This window comes from Lissotriton vulgaris, chromosome 1_1 (genome assembly GCF_964263255.1).
Source record: "Lissotriton vulgaris chromosome 1_1, aLisVul1.2, whole genome shotgun sequence".
Lineage (NCBI taxonomy): Eukaryota > Metazoa > Chordata > Amphibia > Caudata > Salamandridae > Lissotriton > Lissotriton vulgaris.
In genome coordinates this window covers 987,060,151-987,084,717 of record NC_141685.1, presented here as the reverse complement: position 1 = coordinate 987,084,717, position 24,567 = coordinate 987,060,151, and the positions used below count along the sequence as shown (strand labels likewise).

The following is a 24,567-nucleotide window of genomic DNA, read 5'->3' as shown; positions in this document are numbered from 1 at the left end:
CTTCCAAATGGAGAACACCTTCAAACAACCACCGACCGAAACATTCATACTACTGTCTATAAACGAGAAACAGAAGAACCTTCAAGACTGTTTCCCCGTTTTCCTTAGGCATTCGTTTTCCCAATCTTTTGAGGCTTCACTTCCAAAGGGTCCCTTCAAACCCCTCCTAGAACATCTCCGGTCCTATTGCCAACATTTTAATCAAAAGTACTTCAACATGGTTTAGTGCCAGAAGCACTCTCTAAACACTAATTATGCCTCACAGGTGTCTATAGCAAATGGATATAGAAATGCCTGGAAACGACACCGTACTAACAATCACACTCTCAGTCCCTCAGATGAAAGAATAAAATGAATGCATTTTGGTGTTTATGTACAGCCACACTGACATCATTCAGATACTTTAGAGTTCTTTGAGAAGGTTGATGGAGAGCGACAGGTAGGTCGTGCCAGCAGGACAATACATGCAATGATAGAGAGATCACCACCAGTGGGCTCTGAAGCGCACAGAGAGACTGCGGGGAAGGGGAAAAGGGTTGGTTTGGTAGCACAGAAGTGGTTCTTAAAACTCTAGGGAGAAAATGGGAAGTTGGGGATGGAAGGAGTTGCAATTAAGAATCCACATGAGAAGGATATACAGGACACTGATCAATATATGAATCTTAAGGATAGGGTTGAAGAGAGTTAGATGAAGTGAGAGGTAGGTGGCAGTCACATAAAATAAGCCAACACTATTTGCAAGTCTACGTAGACTGACGTGGGCTTTAGCCACACCAAAATATTCTTAGTAAAGAGCGTCTGACAGCTTGTAAACTTCACAACCAATGTGGCATTTACTGCAATAGCATCTACATGACCCCTCTATGTATTGCTTGTCCTTGTGTACAAAGATGTAGAGCTGAATAATATGGTGGAGTTTTGGTGCACAAACAAACCTTGAAGAACATGCCTTAGCACTAGTTGAACACATGTACCCAATTCCACCTAAATGTGGCTCAATAGTGACAGATACAGCACATTATTTCTTGCAAACCATCACAGGCAATTATCAATGCCCTTTACAACATTCAGTGTTGTGGACAGTTTGCATATACATCACAGCCCTTAGTTACTAGACATGTCACAATTTACGATATACTACAACAAGCCACTAAGAACATTTTTGGCACTTTTGTCAAGACATTTGTTACTATGCCTACATATGTGATTTTAGACAAAACAGTTGAAGTAATTTTTCCCACAAAACTTTAAGTGTTATCATCTCAGGCCAAGCACAACATCATATGACTCAATCCACAGATTATCAACTAGGCTGCTATTTACCACATTGCCATTGAAGGCATCATTTAATAAAGGAGACAGTACGAGAAAGCTATTAAATTGATGAAAGGTAAAACAGATATACATAATGTTGAACCTTTACAGGTCATTACAGCTGCTTAAACAACTTACATAGAATACAATGAGCCACCATGTGTTTCCTGTACATACAACTTACCTCTAACATGGTCTTCAAAATCAAGGTGAAGCTCTGGGCGGGGTAGACTGGTAAACATGCCTGAGCCATCTGGAAACCTCCCCAGAAAAGCCCCGCGGGGAACTCCTCCCACTTCCTTAATCATCCGTTCACGTTCGAAAGGATGAAAGAACAAAGCTTGCCGCTCAATGTCGCCCTCACTAGAGATCCCAGACATATCCACATCACCCATGGACATGTTTGCATTCTGGTCGTAGAAGGCCCTGTCCTCCCCTATCGGGGAGCAGTCATTTAACCGCTGATGATCATCATCATCCTGATCCAGTGTTACCAGCATATGCGTTGCTCCATGCTCTGAAAACTGCTCGCCAGGGTAAGGAGGAGGGGATAGTCTCTCCATCGTATTACTGATTGTTTTCCCCAAAACCTTCCCGCCGCTGCGAGCTCAGAACCTCAGGCTGTCATGGCTGTCAGAGACAACTAGCACCAGAGATCTAAAATACAAACAGAAAGATACAATTAAAATGTTGCATCCATGAAGTAAGGAACTTAGCGTAATGAGTGCCACCTAGAAAGGAAGAGCTGGGCATCCTGGGACAAAGTGTGCGGTGTTTCATGTGAATTACGTGCTGTGCTAAAGGAGGTAGTTGAGGAAGAAGGGGCATGTGGTGAGCCCTGGGAATAAAAGACATGGGTGGCGCATGGGAAAGCAGGGAGTTTGGCTTAGACGACAATGGTGTCTAGCCAATGGAAAAGAAGAGACTAAGATGGCAGGGTGATCTATTAGGAAATGGGTGGAATTTAGCCAGGAGCAGAGTATGAGGTAGTGAAGATGGGATTGGAGACGGTGAATGAGTTGTAGATTTATACTGCCACACAGCCCAAGGCAAACGGACAAGCACAGTCAAGGCAAACTCAACTTGTCTGCATGGCTCCTTCAATAAAGCCTCAGTTTAGCCATATGAATACAGGTCTTCTGTAGATTGTTACAACTGCAGCAACCTTTAGTCCTGAGCTACAGGACCTTAGAAGCTGAGAATACAGACAATACCATGTATGCGGACACAGAAGAGCTTGCATATAATGGATCAGAAGACATACTGGTCAAGATTCAATGTACGGGAGTTGGACTCTTTTTTAACATTTCCTTAGAGAAGAGTTAAAGAATATATAAAACGGGAAAACAAACAGTCAACCCCTTTCAGGACCCTCAGGAGATGTGCCCTGTGTGCATGTTTAAAGCCTGGTACAATATGCTGCAAACTGTTTTACCAATCTTTGAAAAACAAGTTGTACAGATGACAATAAATATATATCTTAATCAAAGTCAACACAAGAAGGTCCACTCCACCACCTTTGAAAAATCCTACTAAACTGTCACCACTATTAGGCCATGGGGCAGATTTAAAGGAGAATCCTCTAGAGAAGAGTATATTATTAATTTTATAGTTTCATGTAGAAAGGGCTATGCCCCAAGGCACAGGAGTACTGCATAACAGGGGTAAAGCGCAGCAATGCAAAACAATGTCAATATACCCTCAGAAGGTACAAATGGACCAACATTTTGGAGCATAAGCAGCATAGGGAGAGCACAGAGCCTATCCATACATATTAGTTCAAGCCACCACACAATTTTAACTCCAGAGGGTCAGGGGTCTCTCTGGTACCCTGTGGTAGAATCTCTTAAACTTGAAGCAAGATGCCCTTAAAATGTCAATGATGTTTTTACCCTTCAACAGGAAAACATGATGCCATAGTGCAGTGAAAAACCGCACCAGTCACCAGGATGGTGGTCTGCAGTTTGGGAAAAAACAACCTGCAAATAAATCGGTATTCAATCATAAACCTAGCAAGTTAACACAGAAATCCCTATAGTAAAGATCAGAGACTCCGGCTGGCTACACAAAATCCAATGTATAAGTTGAGGTGCAGGTAAAGCACTAAATATCCAATAAGGGACGATTTTAAAAGTGGAATAGATAATTTTTTTTAAAGCAGGTACTAATTAAAAGTAAAAAAAAGCATTGCGTGGCTGGTGGGAGAAGAGCAAGAAATATTCCATTAGTGTTGGTGCACATTTTTTTCATTTGTGCTGATTTCTTTAAGGAGCTGTCCCCACCGCTCTAGGAGCACTTTTGGCAGCATTCATGAGGTTACTCATTAAATCATTTCCTAACTACCTTCAGATTCTGATTTGAAAGACCCAACAAAATGATGTTGGAAACTTAATGGTAAAGAAGGGAGACCAGCATAATACCAGTCCAAAGTTAACTGTTTAAACAGTGTAGGGGCAACACAATAATAATGAGGATGTTTCATTGAATTTCACAAAACACAAGTCCAACACGATTATTACAGACTATAGACTGCCTATAAAACGTGTACTTGGTTGGAGCAGAGACCAGTGAAACGAGAATCCAGAATGTTGGTTACAGAGTGAAGCAGAGTTATTTGGTTACACAACAGAAGATCAAGTTTCTGAGCTCGTTACTCGTTCAGAGCCAATTTGTACAGCTCTATGGACACGGTTTCCGAACAAACGATTACGATGACCAATTTGGACAGCCGTTCAGATTTAGTCTGCCCGACACGAAACTGCTGTCGGAATCTGACTTCGGGGGTCCGTAGCAGGCCCCCGTTTACCAATATGTCTTAGGTTGGGGCCCGTGGGGCACCTAAGGGACGTCTTACCAACCATGCATAGTGTGGCAGGCACCATGGGGTGCCCATCACAGGGTGCATGGTTCTCCCCAATCACCCCTTTTTTCCAATGAAAGCCTGTGTTCTCGTTTGGAACACAGGCTCCCACTGAAGTCAATGCGAGTTTGACCAAACGACGTACAGTAGCATCGTAATCGGTCGTTCTCGCAGAACCAGAGTTGGTCGGAAACGATTCTGAAACCGATTCGGTCGGAAGAGTTTCTAAACGACATCATAATCAGCCCCTTCGTCTGTAATCAGTCTAGACAGTAATGTTTGCCAAATGAATTATCTCCATGTTGCTGCGTTGCACATTTCTGTGACTGGAATATTTTTCAATAAAGCAGAGGCTTTCCCAGTTGTAGAATGTGCTTTTAGGTCTACCCTGTAGAGTCTTATTAGCTTTCTGTTGGCATAAAGTGTGAGCAACTATCTATCAAGAAATACAACTTAGAAGCAGCTCTCCAGAATGTACTGGACCATCGTTAACAAACCAATGACTAGACAGGCTAGAATGAATAGCCCTATCTAAACGTTAAGGCTCTCTTAAAATATATTATCTGCTGGAGAGAAAGTGATAGCAAAAAAGTCCAGAACAGAATTAGTGTAATTTAAGTAAAAATCTAAAACTATCTTCGGCAGGAATGATGGATGAGTTCTTATAACAACTGAAGAATTCTGGAAAACCAAATAGTACTCCTCGCTATGAAATGCCAACATTTTACTAGCTCTTCTAGCTGATCGAATAGTTTCTTACCTGTCGGTGTAGTTTTGCAGCTTGAAGATCTTTCTGGATTCACTATGCTGTGCATATTCCGCAATCTGGTGGTTGGGTCCGGAATCGTAGTCTTTTTACTCTTTTTTTTTTTTTTGTAGCCCAGGTTGGCTCCGACGTCCCACCATCTGGTGCACCTTCGATGACGTCGGCATGCTTCCGGCGGAAGCTACCACCCTTGGGCGCCATCTTCGGATTCTTTTTTTCTGTCTCTTTTTTCTTTTCTGTGTTTGTATTGAATCCATGGCTATGTTTGTTAATCCTTTTTTTTTTTTTTTGTAATTCTTTTCACGTATCTTGTAAGCTTCAACTTTTTCTTTTTCTATGTGTTTCCACCTTCTTTTCCAGCCTCATCTTTCTGGCGGAGGCGGGTGGGCTCGCTAGTGAATTCCAGAAAGATCTTCAAGCTGCAAAACTACACCGACAGGTAAGAAACTATTCGTTTTGCAGTGTGAATCTTTCTGGATTCACTATGCTGTGCATAGATTTTGTAGTGGTTTCTGTTACTTTTGTGGCGGCTGTGTGGAAGATGAGCATTGGTTGTTGAAAATATGTTGAAGCACTTTTTGTCCTACTTGTGCTTCCTTGTTCATTTGAACATCCACGCAATAGTGCTTAGTGAACGTGTGCACTGAAGCGCATGTTGCCGCCAGGCATATGTCCTGAATTGGTGTGTTGGCCAGAAAGGCAATTGTTGCTCCTTTCTTCCTGGTTGAGTGGGCCTGTGCCCCTCCTGTTAGCTCCTTGCCCGCTTGCTTGCGGCAGAACTGAATACTTTGTGCGATCCATCGAGCTATGATGTTTTTCGTCACTGGTTTACCCATGTAACTGCTTGCAAAGGATACGAAGAACTGTTTTGTCTTCCTGTGTCCTTTCGTTCTTTCCATGTAGTGCATCACTGCCCTTCTTGCGTCTAGAGTGTGGAGTGCTCTCTCAGCGCTTGTAGTGGGGTTTTGGAAGAAGCTCGGGATCTGAATACTTTGATTCATGTGAAATCTCGACACCACCTTCGGCATGAAGTGTGGGTCCGTTCTCATTACGACCCTGTCACTGTGTATCTGAATGTAGGGTTCCTGTAGTGTTAGAGCCTGCAGTTCGCTCACTCTCCGTAGTGATGTGATTGCTACCAGAAAGGCAGTTTTCATAGTCAGCATTTGCAGTGATGCTTTGTGCATTGGTTCGAAAGGTGCTTTCATGAGTTCTGTCAGTACTACTTTCAGGTTCCAAGCCGGTGGTGGCATTCTTTTTGGTGACGCTATTCTTTTAGCCCCTTCCAAGAATTTTTTCACGACCTGAGATGTGAAGAAACTTCTCCCTGTTTCTCCTCTTGTGTATGCCACAATCGCTGCCAGGTGTACCCTTAGCGAAGACAAGCTTAATTTTGCCTTTATTAGGTGCGTGAGGTACCTCAGCACCGTAGATTCCCTTGTCATTTTTCTTTGTAGTTTTTTCTTTCGACACCATTGAGTGAATCTTTGCCATTTTGCCCCATAGCATTTGCGTGTGCTGGGCCTTCTTGCCTCTCGCAGCACTCTCAGGGTGCTCTCTGGTAGTTTTAGATGTCCGAACTCTAAGTCCTCAGGAGCCAGGCTGAGAGGTTGAGGCTCTCCGGCTCTGGGTGTAGCACTTCTCCGTTTTCCATTAACAGTAGGTCTCTTCTTTTTGGGAACTTGTGGGGAGGCCCGTGCACCATCTCCATTATCTGAGAGTACCAGGTCTGCCTGGCCCATTGTGGTGCCACCAGGATCAGGGTCATGTTGCTTGTCATGCATTTGTTCAGAACCCTTGGGATCAGCGGTATCGGGGGAAAAGCGTAGGCAAATGTCTTTGCCCAGCTTATCCATAAGGCATTCCCCTGTGATTGTGATTCTGGTTGCCTGGATGCAAAGTATTGGCATTTTGCATTCTGGCGTGTTGTAAACAGGTCTATTGTCGGAGTGCCCCACCTCCTGAATAGTTTCTCTGTCTCCTGCATATTGAGTTCCCACTCGTGGGATGCTGAAGTCTGCCTGCTGAGCCAGTCCGCTTCTACATTGTCCTTCCCTGGCAGGTGTATGGCTAGCAGGTCTATCTTGAGTGGTATTGCCCACCTCCAGATTTCCTGTGCCAAGTTCGACAGGGGAAATGATTGAGTTCCCACCTTGTTTGTTTATGTAAAACATCGTTGTGGTGTTGTCGGTTTGTATCAGCACCTTCTGGCTGTACAGGTGTCTCTGGAAGGCCTTAATTGCGGGTTTATATAGCGCTAGGAATCGACTCCCGGAGGAGTATCTCCACGCTTCGACCGCTGGGGAACCCGTCCTGGCTCACCCTGAGAGATGGTCCCTAATGGGTATCTCTAAGGTGCGACCAAGCATCCCCGGCGGTCTGGGGGGGCCGTTGTGAAGATGAGGCAAGCTAATGCCCAGAGTTGCCGAGTGTGGTCCCTGACTGGAGTAGGCACCGAGGCGAGAATTATCAAGCCCGCTGACCATGGTCCACGACCCTGCCGCGTCAGGAATCGAACCCTGGTCCCGGGCCGTCCTCTGCTTACGGGTCTGCCGCCTCTAACCAGTGAGCCACACCACTTCACCTTGAGTGCCAGCAACACTGTTTTCAGCTCTAGGTAATTGATGTGCCTGACCGCATCTGTAGGGCTCCACAGGCCTCTCACTCTGAGCTTGTTCATATGTGCGCCCCACCCCTTATGGGATGCATCTGTGGTAATGGTCACTGTTGGGTCCGGTGGTGTTAGAGGTTTCCCTACTGTTATCCGTTCCTTGGTCCACCACCATATTTCTTCCTGCACCCTGTGCGTCACAACCACTAGATCCTCCCAACTTCCTGTAGCTTGTGACCATTGTTGTTGTAGCCACTCTTGGAGTGGTCTCATCTGTAGGCGTACATTGGGGACCAGGTGTATGTACAACGCCATCATCCCTAAGATCTTGCTCACTGTCCTCACTGTCAGAGCTCGCCCCTTCAGGTAGAGACGTTTCTCCCTCAGTAGGCTGAGTGTCCTCTTTTCGCTGGGTGACACTGCATTGGACGGTGTTGATTTGAGCAACCAAGAAGATCTTCACCTGCTCCGGTTCCATTGAGCATTTTCCCCAGCGTATGGAGAAACCCAGGCCAGTTAGCGTTCTCGTGACTTGCTGTGCGTGATCCTTGCATGTCCTGTACGAGCTTGCCTTTACGAGCCAGTCGTCTAGGTAGGGGTACACGTGTATCCCCTCCCTTCGCAGATGCGCGGCTACCGCCGCGAGGCATTTGGTGAACACCCTTGGTGCGGATTTTAGACCGAAGGCCAGGGTTGTAAACTGGTAGTGATCGTTGTTCACTGCGAACCTTAGCATGTGCTTGTGCTGCCTGTTCATTGAAATGTGCAGGTACGCGTCCTTGAGGTCTATGGTGGACAAGAAGTCCCCGGCCTTTATCTGTGGGATGACTTCTTGCAGGGACGTCATCTTGAATTTTTGGGTCTTTACGTATTTGTTTAGGAACCGTAAGTCTCGGATGGGTCTTAGGCTTTCCTCCACTTTCGGTACCAGGAAGTAGTTTGAGTACACTCCTTTGTTCCGCTCTTTGAATGGGACTGTTTCGATGGCCTCTTAGAGGAGTAGTTCTTGAGCTTCCTTTTGGAGCAGTTGTAGTTCTGTTCCAGAGTGTTCTCTTCTCTTTGGCTTTCTGTTTGGTGGATTCTTTAGCAGCTCTATGCAGTATCCGAACTGCATGCTGTTCAGTATCCACTGGTCTGTGGTGATTTTTCTCCACTCCTGGAGAAAAAATCTTAGCCTGCCTCCTACAGGAGTTACATGATCTTTTGTGTCCTGTCCGTGTATCCCTCTCCTCTTTGTTTCTCCGTGCTCTTCCCCCAGAGGGTTTGGGTGGTTGAGCACCTTTTCTCGTGAGCAGTCACTTAGCGGGGGGTTGTTCGCCGCCGCCTCTTCTTTGTCCTTGTCCATTTCCTCTTGAACGAAAAGACTGGCCCCTGTTCTGGTAGTTCCAGTTTTGTCTCTGTTGGCCCTGGTGACCTTGGTTGTCACTCTGTTGTGTCTGGTGAGAATCTCCTCGCTGGCTTCCACCTCTGCTGTTTGGCCTCCGCGTAGGAGTGCCCCTTCTCATCCCCCTGAATTGCAGGGCCCCCATGGACCTTGCCGTCTCATTGTCCTTCTTCAGTTGTGTGAGCTTCTCATCAACTGGGGCTCCGAACAGCGTTTCACCATTGAAGGGTGTGTTCAGGATGTTGTTCTGAACCTCAGCTTTGAAGCCTGAGATCCTGAGCCAGGCTTGCCTTCTCTCTGTGATGCCTATAGCCATCAGTCTGCTGGATGTTTCAGCCCCATCCAAGGCTGTCTTCAGGCACAAGTTAGCAATGCTTTTCCCCTCTTCCACAAGCTGTGATGCCCTCTCACGGTATTGCTCCGGGAGGTGCTTGAGCAATTGCCCCATATCAACCCAATGTTGGTATTGATGTCTGTTTAGGAGGGCGTTCGAGTTCGCCATCCGCCAGTGCGTTGCGGCGTTTCTCTCTATTTTCCTGCCCGTTAGGTCCATCCTCCTGCTTTCCTTGTCAGGTGGAGGGCCAGATGTTGTTGGGACGTTGGCCCTTCTTCTGGCCGTTGCAGCGATAATAGAGTCAGCTGTGACAGACCCCTTGATATAAGCTGGGTCCTGTGAGGAGAATTTGTATTTCTTTTCTGTCCTCAGCGTTACTGATCTACATGTAGCCGGGTCCTTGAAGGCTTCCTTCCCCTGATCTGTGATGCTTTTCAGATGGGAAGGAATTGGCTTCTTGTCTGTGTGGGGAGCAATGTTTCCAGCAGGAAATCTGCTTTTGGCTTTTCCTCCTCTAGCTTCACCCCATAAGCTGCTGCTGCCTTCCTCACAACCTCGTTGTATGCCCCAATGTCATCCGGTGGCGAAGGCCTCGACGGATATGTCTCCACCGCCTCCTCCGGGTTTTCGGCCTCGATGTCCTGCCATTCCTGGTCCTGGGCCGTCGAGGAACCCGAGCCGTAGCTTGACTGCTGGTCCCCGTAATCCTCTTCATTATAATAGAGGTACTCTTCCTCTTCGTGCTCCGAGAGCTCCGGAGTTTTCGGCGGATCTTCGACGTCGAACTCCTCCTGTTGTACCACCTCCGCGACGGACGTTGCCGGCCTCGAGGGGATCTTGTAACTTTTCATTTTGTCGTCGAAGTCTTTCTTTCTCTGGAGGATGTTTTCCATCTCTGCCTCGAGCCTTCTTTTCTTTCTCAGCATCTTTGCGGCCTGGTCGTTGTCGAGCGTTTCGGCTGCTCTTTTCGGCGGTGTCGTCGACGTCGAAGCTTTCTTCAGCTCCTTTTCCTTCGAAGTCGAAGACCCTTTTTCGGGGGCTTGCTTCGACGACCTCTGCTTTTCGCCGGTCTTCTGCCTCCGGGAGTCCTTGTCGAAGGATCCGCTGGGCTCTTTTTCAGAGGATGCAGTTTCGGCCGTCGAACTTTTCGGCGCCGGTGCTCCTTTCGAGGCTTTGGACTCTGCCTTTCGAGGCCCTGAGGGGGTTTTCGGGGTCGTAGACTCTCCTACCTTATCCGGCGTTTTCTTATCGGTCTCTGCGACCGTGAAGTCCTCTGGACTTTCGGCGACGTTGTCCTCGTCGTCGGTGGAGAGGCCCAGTTCGTAAAGCGTCAGGGCCTGGCCCTTGCCCTGCATCGTGCGATGAGCTATCCTCTGCTTCTCTTGAACTCGGAGTGTCTTCGGCTTGAAGACGGAGCAGGCGTTGCAGTCTCTGCTCTCGTGGTCGACAGGCAGGCAGAGGTTGCAGACCGGGTGTTGGTCCTTCTGCGCGAACTTGTGGTGGCAGTTTTTGCGGAATTTAAACGGAGTCTTGTACATCCCTGCGCTCAGGGGGCCCCCTGCATGCGCATTCCTCCAAGGACGTCGAAGATCTCGAAGTTCTTCTCTTTCTTCGTCGTATCCTCTCTGATGGTCTTCTTCTCCTCAACTTTTCCGGTCTTTACCGTCGAATAGTAGTTGTATTTTCTCCTTTTTTCCTCCAAAACTTCTGGAGCTTCACGCGACGATCCAGACCCAACGGCGGAAAAAAGAATCTGAAGATGGCGCCCAAGGGTGGTAGCTTCCGCCGGAAGCATGCCGACGTCACCGAAGGTGCACCAAATGGTGGGACGTCGACGCCCACCTGGGCTGCAAAAAAAAAAGACTACGATTCCGGACCCAACCACCAGATTGCGGAATATGCACAGCATAGTGAATCCAGAAAGATTCACGCTGCAAAAATGATGGTTACTAAGAAAGCTACCAAACCTACCAGAATAAATGATGTAACAAAGACAAATACATAGGGTTAAAGCAGAGCCCATTAAGCTACCTAGGATTATGTTAATCTCTCAACCTAATTTGACCCGCTAGAAAATCACTTACCACAGGGATCCTTTAAAAAAATTAAATAAAAAATAAAAAGACTCAAGGAGACTACCTTCTGTTGGGAAAACTTATCTTAGATTTAACAAAAGAAGCAAGCACAAAATAGCTTCTCCCTGATATGAACGTAGTTTTATTTGTAAGCATACAGAGTACTCTTTAAAAAGTACACAGTCTTGCAGAAGGTTTATGGGGCCACACTAGCCATCTCCTGGAGCCAAGCAATCGAACTAAGAGACATCAGGCTGTGATCTGGTTAACAGAACCAGCATGCATGGCTACCTCATAGGAGAGGTTCAGCAGATCTGTGTACCAACAATGCCTCCGTTATTGAGGGACCATAAGTACCATTCCTGTCTTAGACTGCCTTAGCATATTACTTTGGAGAGCAGTGAAACGGATGGAAAAGCGGACAGAAATGCTCTCAGCTGAACAAAAAAAAAAAAATCGGTTTGGGATGTGGCAGATATATGCCTATTGCTGAAATGATACTGACCAGCATCCGATGCCATATGCATAGGAAGGTAGGATCCTTCTGCATATCTGACTGAGATTCTGCAAATCAGGACCCCAGTTTATCTGCTTTCTCTCTAAATTGTGATGTTCAGTACTTGGGTACACCCTCAGACTGGATACTGGAGTACCCTTATAAGTCCCTAGTATATGGTATCCAGGGCATAGGCACCCCAGAGGTCTCCCATGGGCTGAAGCATGTATTATTGCAGCCTGTGTAAGTTGGTGCTTGCACCACTTACTAAAGATATAGGTTTCCTATATCTAGGGACACTGCACTTAAAACCTACAAGTCACTCCTATAGCAGGCCTTTGCAATACTGAGGGCATGGTGCTTAATTCTAAGAGAGAGGGTGCCCCTGAATGAGCAGGACACCCCTGCAGCCTACGGAGTCCATTCTCCTGTGTTCTCAGTGAAGTAGTCATACTATATAGAGGGGCACAGCATCATTACGCGATGACCATCTTGAAACTAGCTGCAACGAATCCGATCATGTTTGGTATCAAACATGTTCGAATCATACACCCACACCGTAAACGGTTTGGGAAGTATGAATCCAAGCACTGGAAGAGCCCTCTGTTAAACTCTGTGTTCCCGGTACCAGCCTTCTTGACCCGGACAGCACAATATGGTTGCTGCCGACCAGAGACACGATTCTGCCCTCCTGCTGCTGAGCCAAGCTCGAGCAGGGAAGGCAGAACAATAGGCCTCCTGTCACAGCGAGGTGTGACCACCTCCCAGACAGGAGCTCGTCATGAGCATGGAAGGGGTTAATAAGAGCTACTTATGTTGAATGAAAATACTCCGAACTACTAAAAACATAGTTGTAACAGTGACTACATCAGGCAAGAATATATTAGTGGTCACCATATGCAAGATCATCTGCAGTGATCAACTCAGGAAGTCAGACAGGACTGTCAGCAGTAATATAAAAAAGACTTTTTCAATTTCAAAAGCATCTAAATGGGTAATGCAGAACAGCCAATGCTGTAATGCCCCTGTGACCAAGGTACAAATATAAGTAAACAAGCTCCTTAACGCCCATGATGTATTACACAAATATCAGTTTTAGATATATTTTGGAAATCAACCACTTTTTTTTTTTTTTGGAAATCTGTTTATTAGCATAGTGATTCGAGCAACATTACAGAGTTAACATTAAATGTCTGCACTAGGATAAGTTGTGCTCTCGCAAGCATAATATCAGCAATTACATCATACATTTTGTATTTTGTGGCATACTTAATAAGGTAACATTCCCCTGAACAAACCGGAAAAAAAAAAACCCTCCACCCACATGAAACCCCCCCCCTCCCGACACTCGTAGTACATGCATGTGTAAGCCAGATCGTACTTGGTTGCACCTGTGAGTCCATTTCGCCCAGTAGTACTGATTAATACAGATAGTCATGAGCAACAGCATGAACAGTATGGGGTATCCCGTGCCATTGTCTAGTGCACCACAGTCAGATGCGTCACACGGGTTTCTAAGTTCGTAGGACACAGTTCAGTGCTAAGGCATCGAATCAACAGATTCCCCATCTCCCTCCGCTTCGAACATCCCCAATATGGCAAACCAGTCCAGTGAGATCGGCGTTTTTCTAAGGCCCCTGCGTTCTTCGCGTTGCAGCGCTTCACCTTCCGCCTTGCCCCACCTTGTCACTTCCGTTTTCCATAGCTCGGGATCAGGTGGCTTGGGTGACTTCCACCTCATCGTAATTGCCCGCTTCGCCAGGAGTATGGCCAAGTCAGCAAAGCGTGTTGCTACACTTCTAGTGCGCTCTGCGGGACCCAACCCCAGTAATGCGTATTCCAGTGTGGGTGTGTGTGACAGGGCGCCTGCACTGGTGAGTGATCCGGCGACCGTGGACCAGTAGTAGCCCAGCTTGGGGCAGTCCCACAGCATGTGTACTAATGATGCGTCATCCGCAGAGCATCGGGGGCAAGTGTCAACTGCAGTAGGGAACATGGCGTGTATGCGGTGAGGTGTTAAGTAAGCCCTATGGAGGAGTATGAGCTGAATGAACTTGAATTTGGAGTTTCTGGCCACCTTTTTGGGGAACTGGAGGATACGCTTCCATTCCTTGTCCCTTAGCGTTCTTCCCACATCACCCTCCCATTTCGCCCTGAGAAGCGACAGTGGGGTTGCCCTCCCTGTCCTGATGCTAGCGGTTAACCATTTAGTTAGGTGGCTTCCCGTCCCCATAAGATAAAGCATTGTTGGTAAGGGGTTTGTGGGAGGTTCTATTCCCTCGTGCGCCCACCTATTAGCCACGTAATGGCGAAGGCCGGCATGCAGGAGGAACGATCCCCCGGGGACACCGTGTGCAGCCCTAAAGTCTTCGAAGGACAGTATTCACCCCTCGGCAAAGAGGTCCCCTATAGTCGCCACTCCAGTGTCATGCCAAGGCGTGAGTATGTGTGCTGTAAGAGGGCCCGCCTCCAGCGGGATACCCAGTAGTGGGATTGTGGGGGCATAGGATGTCGCCAGGGTGGTGTATTTCAGGGCCTTCCGCCAGTATTGGATAGCAAGCCGGGGCAGTGGCGGGGCATTTCCTGGTAGGTCTGAGCGGGGCAATAGCAAGACATGGATCTCCCCTCTAGAGTGGTCCTCCTCCGTTACATCAACCTCATGCCGGTTCCGACCCGCTAGCCAGTAGGCTAGCCATTGCAGCTGGCATGCAAGGTTGTAGGCCCGGAAGTCTGGTACTCCCATACCCCCGGCTCCAGTAGGGAGCTGCAGTTTGGCAAGGCCTATGCGTCTCCGCCCCGGGCCCCATATGAGTTCCGTGAGGAGGGTATCCAGTGATTTAAATGTCGAGGCGGGAATCAGAAATGGCAAGTTGGTAAAATAGTAAATGAGGCGGGGAAGCATCACCATCTTAGAGATGGCCACCCTTCCGGCTAACGATAAGGGTAATGACAACCAAAATTGTATTTGTGATTTGAGCGCTCTCATAGCCCGGCCGAGGTTGCCATCGATCATCATATCTGCATCCCTGTTTGGAAATCAACCACTTTTCCCCTAACATTAGCTATTGATTTCTGAAAATACACACATTTTCATATCAAATACACTGTGTTTTCAATTATTAGCATAGATATATTGATTGAACCAAGCAAAAGCTTCTAGTTAAGTAGTGCGGCGGGCACACAGGAGCGCTAGCTACATGTACCCGGAGAGCTATCGGTAGCTCATGAGACACTCAATGGAGAAGTCTGATCTAAACTATTTCACAATTTCGGGTTGAGAGTGACCTGCCAGCTGAAGACCTCCGAACATACTTCATAAACATATGCCTTAAATAAAATTTAGGCAGGAACACAAATAAATAATCCCAAGCAATAATTAAACGCCTTCTCAGTGTCCATAAGACAAATCTATACCTGGCAGTCCAACAGTCAAGTCTGATATTTTGATAGCTGAAGCACCCCAGCACGAAACCACTAGCTCATTTTTATCCCACACATACCCATCACTTCTCTGAAGCATGGCTTTCCATAAATAGCTATTCCACCACCCTATTAGGAGAGCAAGCTTCAGAAAAACACAAACGAATATCCTCAAAACACTATTTGCTAACTGACCCCAACATAGCCATGAGTACCTCCCAGTGGGCAGCAACCCACCCACAGATTAGGTAATGTTTCCTCAAAAGCGTAGATGTATCAAACAACTGGATTTCAGCCTAGAAGATAGTTAGGTTAGATGTACAGCACGGCAGACCAGTAGGTCAATGTCAGCAGCCCAGCAAGACAGCGAACCCTACAAAAGTAGTAGTAATCAGGAAGTATTGGCTTCTAGGAATTAATTGTACAAACGGTCTCAGAGTGCCCCAGGTTTTGGTCTGATTACATTCCATTAATGAGTGACCTTCAATCCACTGTAGGTCTGCTGCTGCGGTCTATTCCTCTGTCATTTTTCTCTGAGTCGGACTTCCAAAGGTCCTGAAGATTCCTGTGGTCCTACAGCTGCCAGTGCGACTCTGTATGACCTTTGTTGTACAATCTTTGTGATGAACAACCCAGTGCCACACTACTTGTGGCGATTCTAAAATGATTAGGGTTCAAATTACTCTCAGCTTTTTGCAATAATAAGCATGCATTTCATTCTACTGTCTTAGGCTTTTGCTTCACCCCCTCAAATGATTTCCACAGTTGCTGGATAACCTTTTGCTACCTGAGCAGATCCCAATAAGAAATCACCCCAATAACACCAGACATGTTGCTTTCAACACAGCATCCTGGTTTTTGTTGTTGGTGAATCTGGGGATGGGAAGCCCCGAACCAAGAGGCGGGGGGGGGGGGTGGGGGGGGGCAAAGGCACAATCGGCAGATGGGCTCTTTTGATGACAGAATAGGTTTACATCCGTTTATTTGTTTTAATACTGGAGAAGAACAATACAAAACAAGCATTTGCAATGCCTTTTATTTATCTGTTTTAAAAACAACACATCAATAAAAGGCATTGTCATTTACAATGCCAATAGCTCAAACGCTCATAAATGCAAGAACTATTGCATTGCAAATGCCTGTTTAATTTTGCTCCACCCCATCCCCGTTCTCCACCTGGCCCATCCCACCACTATGTCAACACTCTAGCCGCTACTGGTAAACACTGATGCACAACACAGTGAAATGCAACACCTGTAACTCATGTTCACTCTGTCTTGTGTTCAGCACACCGTACAACTGTCAACTACGTATGTCTGAATAGGGTGGGCATGCCATTGAGCCCAAACGCACTGCTGTTTTGGGTTTTCCTTCAATACTCCCATGAAAAAGATGCGAACAATAAGCACATAGGCATGTACCTTACAGCAATTTTTATACCAGACGAGAACCAATATATGACACACGTTAGTTTGGAGGAGCGCAAAATCAGATCCCCCATTATGAAACACCACCAAGGGGGAAATCCCTGCCCAATGGGCTTTATCACCAGTCGGCGGAAGGTTGAATAAGAATGCTTCCACCTCTGAGGCCCTACATCACATCAACCCACAACTGTGGACATCAGGCTACCCGTGAGAACCAAAACCTCCAAGAAGTCAAGGAATTATAAACGGGTGCTACATAAAAACTGTGCTTCATAACGTAACACACAAAAATGGTTTAATCAGTTTCTTACTTCTATCCGGTATGAAACGCAGTGAAGCTTTCCAAGTATGAACACTTACCAGACTGTCCCCCAAACAAATGTAATTTTATATACACCACATCGCTCCTAAAAGAGATGGAAGACAGGTCCTGCAAGAAACCAGTGGGCATTTGGCAGCTAGCAACAGCGACAGCGCAAAAAACATTGGAAGGTTTCACGGCTTTCTTGATGCCAGCTAATTCTACACAACTGAGGGGATGCCTTCAGCAGCCTCAGGTGTACAGGTAGATCAGGTCGGAGGGGAGGAGGGCGTTGTCCCGTGCTTGGAAATTGAGGCTGAGCAGAGGGACCTCGAATCAAGGATACACGATTTAAGCAGGACAATCGCAGACGTTGTCTTGAGCAGGAACTGTCACCGCCTTCACACAGTCTAGTCACACTTCCCTATCCAGCAGCCCGAGACAAAATGAGAAGACAGAGTTCACTCATCAGCACGGCAAGGTTCAAAATGTAATAAAAATGCATACGGCCTCTCGGAATAACAAGAAATGGATCCAAAAAAAAATGTTAAAAAGCAAAACAGAAAGCAACTTCACATCCGGCCCGGGGAGGAGACATGGGAGGGCGAGGGCTGCCCGTGCATGCGCAGTACCTGTAACTTTCGTGTGCCCTGCGGCTCGTGCCCAGTGGCGGCGTGTGCAGCCGGTGCAGGCAGCGCCTGTCCCCTTCCGGGGCTCTCGTGCTGAAGAGAGAGCCCCGGCGCCAAAAAGGAAGAGTGGCACACAGAAGTGCGGGGCTCCCATGCTTATGGAGAGAGCCCCGCGTCGTGCAGCCAGATGTGTAGAGGAGCTGGAGTGCTCCGGCCGCAGCCAGCCATCGTTGAGGAGGATCCTCCCCCCACAGACCGGGTGAGTGGGGGATTCTCAATTTGTGACGATGAAGGCACAGTATCACGTTTATTTCCTGAGCGGACTCGCCATTGCGAGCCGCTACAACAATGGGGCGAAAGTTAAACTGCATGCTAGAGATCTGCACGTGCCTGTACGTGCGCGTCCACAGACCCCAATCGCCAAGCGTGCCCCGGTCTGTCTCCCTTGAGAGGCAACTCAACAACAATGGGTCTCGAGAGCGAGACTTAAAAACAGCTTACCTACATCCACCGGTCGGTGAGGAACAGTAGCTGGTGAGAGATGGGAAACAGAAGAAAAAAATGGTAGACAACCTATCTGGTTGTGATAATGGCCGACAATGTATGGGCACATGGTGACAACTAGTCCATGGACTAGAAGTGGAAGCAATAGCAGCTCTGAGGCCGGATCGCAAGGGTGGAAGCTAATTTAAGGAGTATTTACTTGCATGAGGCGCTACTTGCAGAGGCGTGGGCTTGCTTTTGAATGTCTGACCACTCATTAGGGGTAAAGGAACCCTTGAAGTACTTTTCCCAGCGCACCTGTGCTGCTCATTTGACAAGGGAGGGAGGGGGGGGGGGTACAAAAGGGGGTGGTGATGGACAGAGCATCTGAATCAATCAAACACTCACACCTAGTCAAAAGATCTGGGTTTAATCCATCACCGTTCTTTAGCCCACTCTGCCACCCCAGTTCAGACATGGCTATATGCAAATCAGTCTGACCCTGTGCCTCATGGGAACAGTCCAGCCCGAACTGCCAAGCCATGTCTTCCCTGGACCGGAAACAAGCTTCTGAGGACCGGTTTCTGGCATTCCAGCCGTCTTCAGCCCGGCTTGCTTGAATCCAGTGGTAAAGTGAGCAAGGGACTCACGTCTGAGCATACCCTGCCACACTTATGAATCATTTGACAGGGGCATAGATGTAAGAGAGGAGGTGCTTATCTATATTTCTAGTAAGCCATTTCTAAATGGGTAATAGGGGTGGATAGAGGGTTGAGTGACCCAGTGGCGAATAGCTAGGTACTGCCAGTGTGTGATGGATGGGATGTCATAATGCTGCTGGATCTGGTGAAACCCCAATGGCTCTGTGTGATCAGAAAAAACACCTATTCTTTTGCAGTTGGCGTGCTGCCATTGTAGCTGGCGCTCTGGCAGGCTCGAGTAAAGTCAGGATTTCCAATGATTGGGGTTTGGAGGGAGATGTGAGTGGATAGCTTCTTCGGAATCTGCACCCCGTCAGAGGTCCCTGCCGTAGCTCTAAAAAAAGGTGAGATGTACACCACAGGTGGTCTGTGATGTTTGGGCAGCCAAAGCACCTTCCAAATATGGATGTCTGTGACAGTCTGGTCAATGAAACACCAGTGGTTCTCAGAGGAGGGCCGGTCCATTCTATATGTACCTGCAGCTGTGCAGCTTGATAGTAATGTGTAAGATGTGGAATCCCAAGGCCACCCTCTGCCGGGGAAAAGTATGCCTGCTTTTTGGCTATACGTGCTTTCTTGCCCGTCCAGATATAGTCTATGTATAGATGTTGTGTGTTCAGGATTTGCAGCAGGGAGATACAGAGGTAACGTCTGCATAACACACATAAACTCAGTCAGTAGAGTCATCTTGATCACTGCAAGGCGCCCTAGCCATGAGAGCGTATAGCTTTTCCAAGACTAACTCAGATCGCACTTTCGAGAGAAGGGTGCCATAATTGCTGTCCGTGGTCTGTGCTGGTGTGGAATGGATTGGAGGCCTAGATACACTACTCCCTTCTTGGCCCACGTAAAGGGAAAAGAGGCATTTGAGGATTGGTTGGCCGGATGCCAGGGCTGTTAGATTGAAGATCTGTGATTTCTGGAGGTTAACTTTAAAACCAGAAGCACTCCCAAAAGCCTCCAGTTCCTTCACGAGAAGGGGCAGGGACAGTGGATGTGTCAAGACTATCATAACATCGTCTGCATGAAGATTGGGCTTATGTTCCCTCATTCCCATGGTGATACCAGTTAGTATGGGGTTTCTATGAATACACTCTGCAAAGAGCTCCTTGTACAGGGCAAAAAGTAGTGGGGACAAGGGGCAACCCTGGCGAGTACCACGGCAATGTAAAAGGGAGAAGATTTCAAGCCATTAACCCAAACAGTCGCCGGGAGAACAGTAAAACTACACCAAACCCAGCATCTGAACTGCTCACCAAAGCCCACCCTTTAGAGCACTGAGTGTAGGTAGGGCTAGTTTACTTGTTTAAATGCTTTCTCTGCATCCATAAAAGCACAGGCACCAAGAGCGCAGAGTTTTATCCAAGAGGTGACACAGGCGTTTAGTGTTGTCGCTGTAACCCCTCTATGGGATAAACCTCACCTGATCAGGGTCTACTAAGCCCTGTATATACGCAGCCCGTCGAGTCGCCAATATGGTAGTACAAATCTTGGTGTCAACATTTAGTAAGGAAACTGGTCGGTATGATGAGCAATGCACAGGGTTCTTACCGGGCTTAGGCAGTGCTGTAATGGTAGCTAGCTTCAAAGCATCCATCAGGGAGCCCGTGGTGCTGACTAAGTTGTATAGACAGGTAAGTATGGTAGTTAATGAGGTAGCAAATATCTTATAAAAGTCAATGGTACAGCCTGGGGCTTTGCACGACTACAGGTGACAAGTTGACAGCATCTCGTCCATCCAGATGACACGATCCAAATGCAAAGCATCCTGTGGCTTTAAGTGCTCCAAGGAGGTCCGCGTCAAGTAGGAGGAGGGGTAGTCCTCCGAAGAGTGCTTGCAGAGTAGAGTGGCATAGAAGCACTCGAAGGATTGGACAATTGTCTCACCCTGGAATAACCTGTCTCCCTGTGGCCCCTCAATTTCCATCACCTGTTACCCAACAGCCTGGGGTAAAAGATGTAGTGCCCCCACATATTTGTTACATACAAGACCATACTCTGCTCTATCCATGTTCAGGGCTTTACGTCGTTTGCGTGCTGCGGTGAGTTGGTAACGTATATTAGGTGATCCCGGTTGTGTGCCTCTTCCAGTTCCTTCACCTGCCCTCGAGTGTGGTCCTCTTATCAATTCTATTCAGATTCAGGCATGCGGCTAAAGTGATTAGTTGGATGCGAAGTGTCCCATAAGATTGCTAGAGATGTGTTTGGTATATCATTGGTGTCCAAAATGTGTTAATTGCTTCCTTTATCTATGTGATGTGGGCCTTGTATGTTAGGAGCCAATAGTTAAGGCGCCAAGTACGGTTTTGTAGGGTGAGGCCTGGCAACTGTATATTGATATTAAGTGGGGCATTATCAGATTGTGCAGCTACACCAATATCGACTGCAGTGGTGGATGCCAGTAATCACAAGGTCGTAAGGAATTCTATCCTAGAATTAGACTGGTGGGCAGCTGTGAAGAAGGTATAGTCCATCTCTGTGGGGTGGCGTGGCGTGGCGTTTACGCCATACATCTGTAAGCCCATATGTAGCTAGCGGATAATGACACTGCGGAGAGAATGTACCAGTTTGTCCTGTCCTTTTTACAGACCTGCCCAGGCCAGCATCCGGGACCAAATTAAAAGCCCCTCCAAGCAGGACGTCGGTGTCTTCAGTGGCCATCACTTGTCTCAGTGTGTCAAGGACAAAAGCCTCCTGACGTTCATTTGGGGCATATAAGGTGGCAAGTGTAAATGTATATCTCTGCACAGTGATGCAAAGACACAAAAGTCTACCTAGGACTTCAGCCTGCATCTGGACAACCCTCCCGGGGAAGAGTGAGGTCAAAAGAATCGCTACTCCTCCCATTCTCACTGTGCCGTGTGCTGTGGTACTGTAAATTTGGACCCTGCTGTTCCACCGATATCGAGGTCCAACACTCGTGTTATAAAATACCGTCGTACCATGACGAATTTGGTATCTACGAACCGGTAATGATTAGGACATCATCCCTATGCATTTGCGTCATGATTAAATGATGCTAACACCCTCAAATCTTGATTTGCGTCTCAAACCCGCAGACTCCATTTTGTAAACGGCATCCATCTTATGACTTGCCCTCATATAGTCAATTGATTAAAACCGAGTTTGATCTGAAAGGACACGTCCACCGTAGCTGACTTCCCCATGACCTGGCCGAGCTGACTCCACTGCCTCCAGCCAAGCCTGTTTGGGCAGCTCCTCGCCCAGTGGCCGAGCAAGATATCATCAAGGCACAACATGTCATAAACTCTTCACTACATACAGACCCTGTTTTCCATACACACACACACCTGTCCATGATTCTTGTTTATGACCCGTTTTATGATGGGAGGGTGCTCGACCTTATTGGCATTTCATCTATATCTGATGGGAGTTCTGGATCTGGCGGGGTAATCCATCACCAACTGGACATCTGAAATATGTGCTGACCAGCATGACTTCGCTCTTTGTATTATTGTGGAAATATTTGTATTGCCATATCGTAAACTTAAGAATTCTTGCCTGCAGCTGTTATTTATGTATATAAGGAGAAGTCTTGTTCTGTAAAAACGAACAGTCTCCTGAGAACTTACGGCCCGTGCTGTCGTACTTCTAGGACACATGTTACTTGGTTGCAGCCAATAAAACTCGATCTCTGACTGCAACTAGAAGACTCTGTGTTTCTGTAAGTCCAGAACAGGGAGAACCTAGAGGTCTTCGGGTGTGGTCCCCTGGCACCACCGGGTCTCTAAAAACCCAGCACCTCAGTGCAAAGTATTGGCGATTGAATCATCGGGATTACAATTGCCTCCAATCCACCTTTAGATGTATCTCCTGGGTGAAACATAAGTCGCACTTCGATTCCCACAACACTAACAGGAGCGCAAGGCTTTTTGAGGGTGCGTTGAGGCCACTTAAGTTGTAGCTAATTATTCTAACCATCTGTCTCACAGTGGGGGGATGCAGGTGTAAGACTAGGTTTGGCTGCAGTAATTCTGAGGGGCAGTCTGCATGGAACTAATGTATGTAGGCGTTTCCATGTTTTGAGTGTTAGATAGGTTGAGGGAAGAGAAATTAGGAGAATTAGCATAAGAAACGATAAACAGCACAACTAAAGCAGTCTCTTCCAGAGATCAAAATGAACAATTCGATTGGGGTCCATGTCGCAGCAGCGATGATCGGTCTTGTATCAATTCGCAGAGCAGGGAGCCCCACCGCCTGCACAGAACAATCCGGCATGGTGGATGTGGGTTTCGAACCCATCGCACACAGCTACAGGGCAGTGTTCAATCTTGTGTGGGCCATGAGGAGGGACATACGATATCCGTTCCACAGCAATGTCTACTTTCAATCATTTCCAGGTTCGAAGGTTGTCTCCTGGTGCTGGTGGAGGAGGGCTGCTCTCTCCTTACGGCTCTTCACCTCAGTGAGTTTGGCAGGTCTTTTCGTCTTCTATCACATGGGACACCTTGAGCTCGCAGCCTACCGAGCTCAAGGTGTCCCATGCACCGCTGTATCTTGCTGGTGAAATCGCTCTCCCGTGGAAAAAGTCACAGCACGGTGCGCCGCGCCACAGACCAAGCCCCTCTATCGATGACCTCAGGGTGGCTCACATTTTGGGAGCAGTCAAGCTGAGGTGCTGAGCATCAGTGCTGCTGAAACAGTGTGGAAGAGTAGCATAGCCGTCAACAAGGCACGCCCCCCCTGCAATCCTGGTGACATACAGGGGCGGTTTGTTGTTTGGAACACTCCGCTTCAGCCAATAAAAGCTGGCAGGCAGCGGACCTCTGCAGGTTTGCTACCGCTCGGGAGCCATCTTGGATGCACCCCCTCTTAATGACAAAATAGGACAACAGTTTTTCATTGGTACCAGGAACGGATATATGATGTTACAACGCGTACTTTTAGCACGCATACCATTACCACGGATTTTTTACAACGCAGGTCATGTTACAACGGATACCTTTACAACGCAATACACTACAACGCAGATACTATTACAACGCATACCATTACAACGTAAGTATAGGTAAGTATATAATATTAATATATATTGTAAATAATTATTTTTGTAATATTTAATTTAATTATTAAATAATTATATAAATGAAATTAAATTAATTTTAATTTTATTATTTGTAAATATATATTAAAAATACCCCTCTACCCAAAAACCCAAACCCAGCCCTAAAACCTAAAAATACCCCTGTACCCCATAACCCAAACCCAACCCTAAAACCTAAAAATACCCCTGTACCCCATAACCCAAACCCAACCCTAAAACCTAAAAATACCCCTGTACCCCATAACCCAAACCCAACCCTAAAACCTAAAAATACCCCTGTACCCCAAAACTCAAACCCAGCCCTTAAACCTAAAAATACCCCTGTACCCCAAAACCAGCCCTAAAACCTAAAAATACCCCTGTACCCCATAACCCAAACCCAGCCCTAAAACCTAAAAAATACCCCTGTACCCCAAAACCCAAACCCAGCCGTAAAACCTAATACCCCTGTACCCCAAAACCCAAACCCAGCCCTAAAACCTAAAAATACCCCTGTACCCCAAAACCCAAACCCAACCCTAAAACCTAAAAATACCCCTGTACCCCAAAACCCAAACCCAACCCTAAAACCTAAAAATACCCCTGTACCCCAAAACCCAAACCCAGCCCTAAAACCTAAAAATACCCCTGTACCCCAAAACCCAAACCCAGCCCTAAAACCTAAAAATACCCCTGTACCCCAAAACCCAAACCTAAAACCA

At 47.2% G+C, this 24,567-nt stretch overlaps 1 protein-coding gene across 7 annotated transcripts in view; it reads right to left on the bottom strand.

Annotated features, from left to right (window-relative positions):
• Positions 1-24,567, bottom strand: part of WIZ (WIZ zinc finger) — a 778,954-nt gene that overhangs the window by 641,527 nt on the left and 112,860 nt on the right. For all 7 annotated transcript variants that reach the window (XM_086960680.1, XM_086960724.1, XM_086960697.1 and 4 more), the window contains exon 2: positions 1,499-1,971. In XM_086960680.1, the coding sequence (XP_086816806.1) occupies positions 1,499-1,877 (379 nt within the window). In that variant the 5' untranslated portion in view covers positions 1,878-1,971. The remainder of the gene's footprint in view (positions 1-1,498; positions 1,972-24,567) is intronic.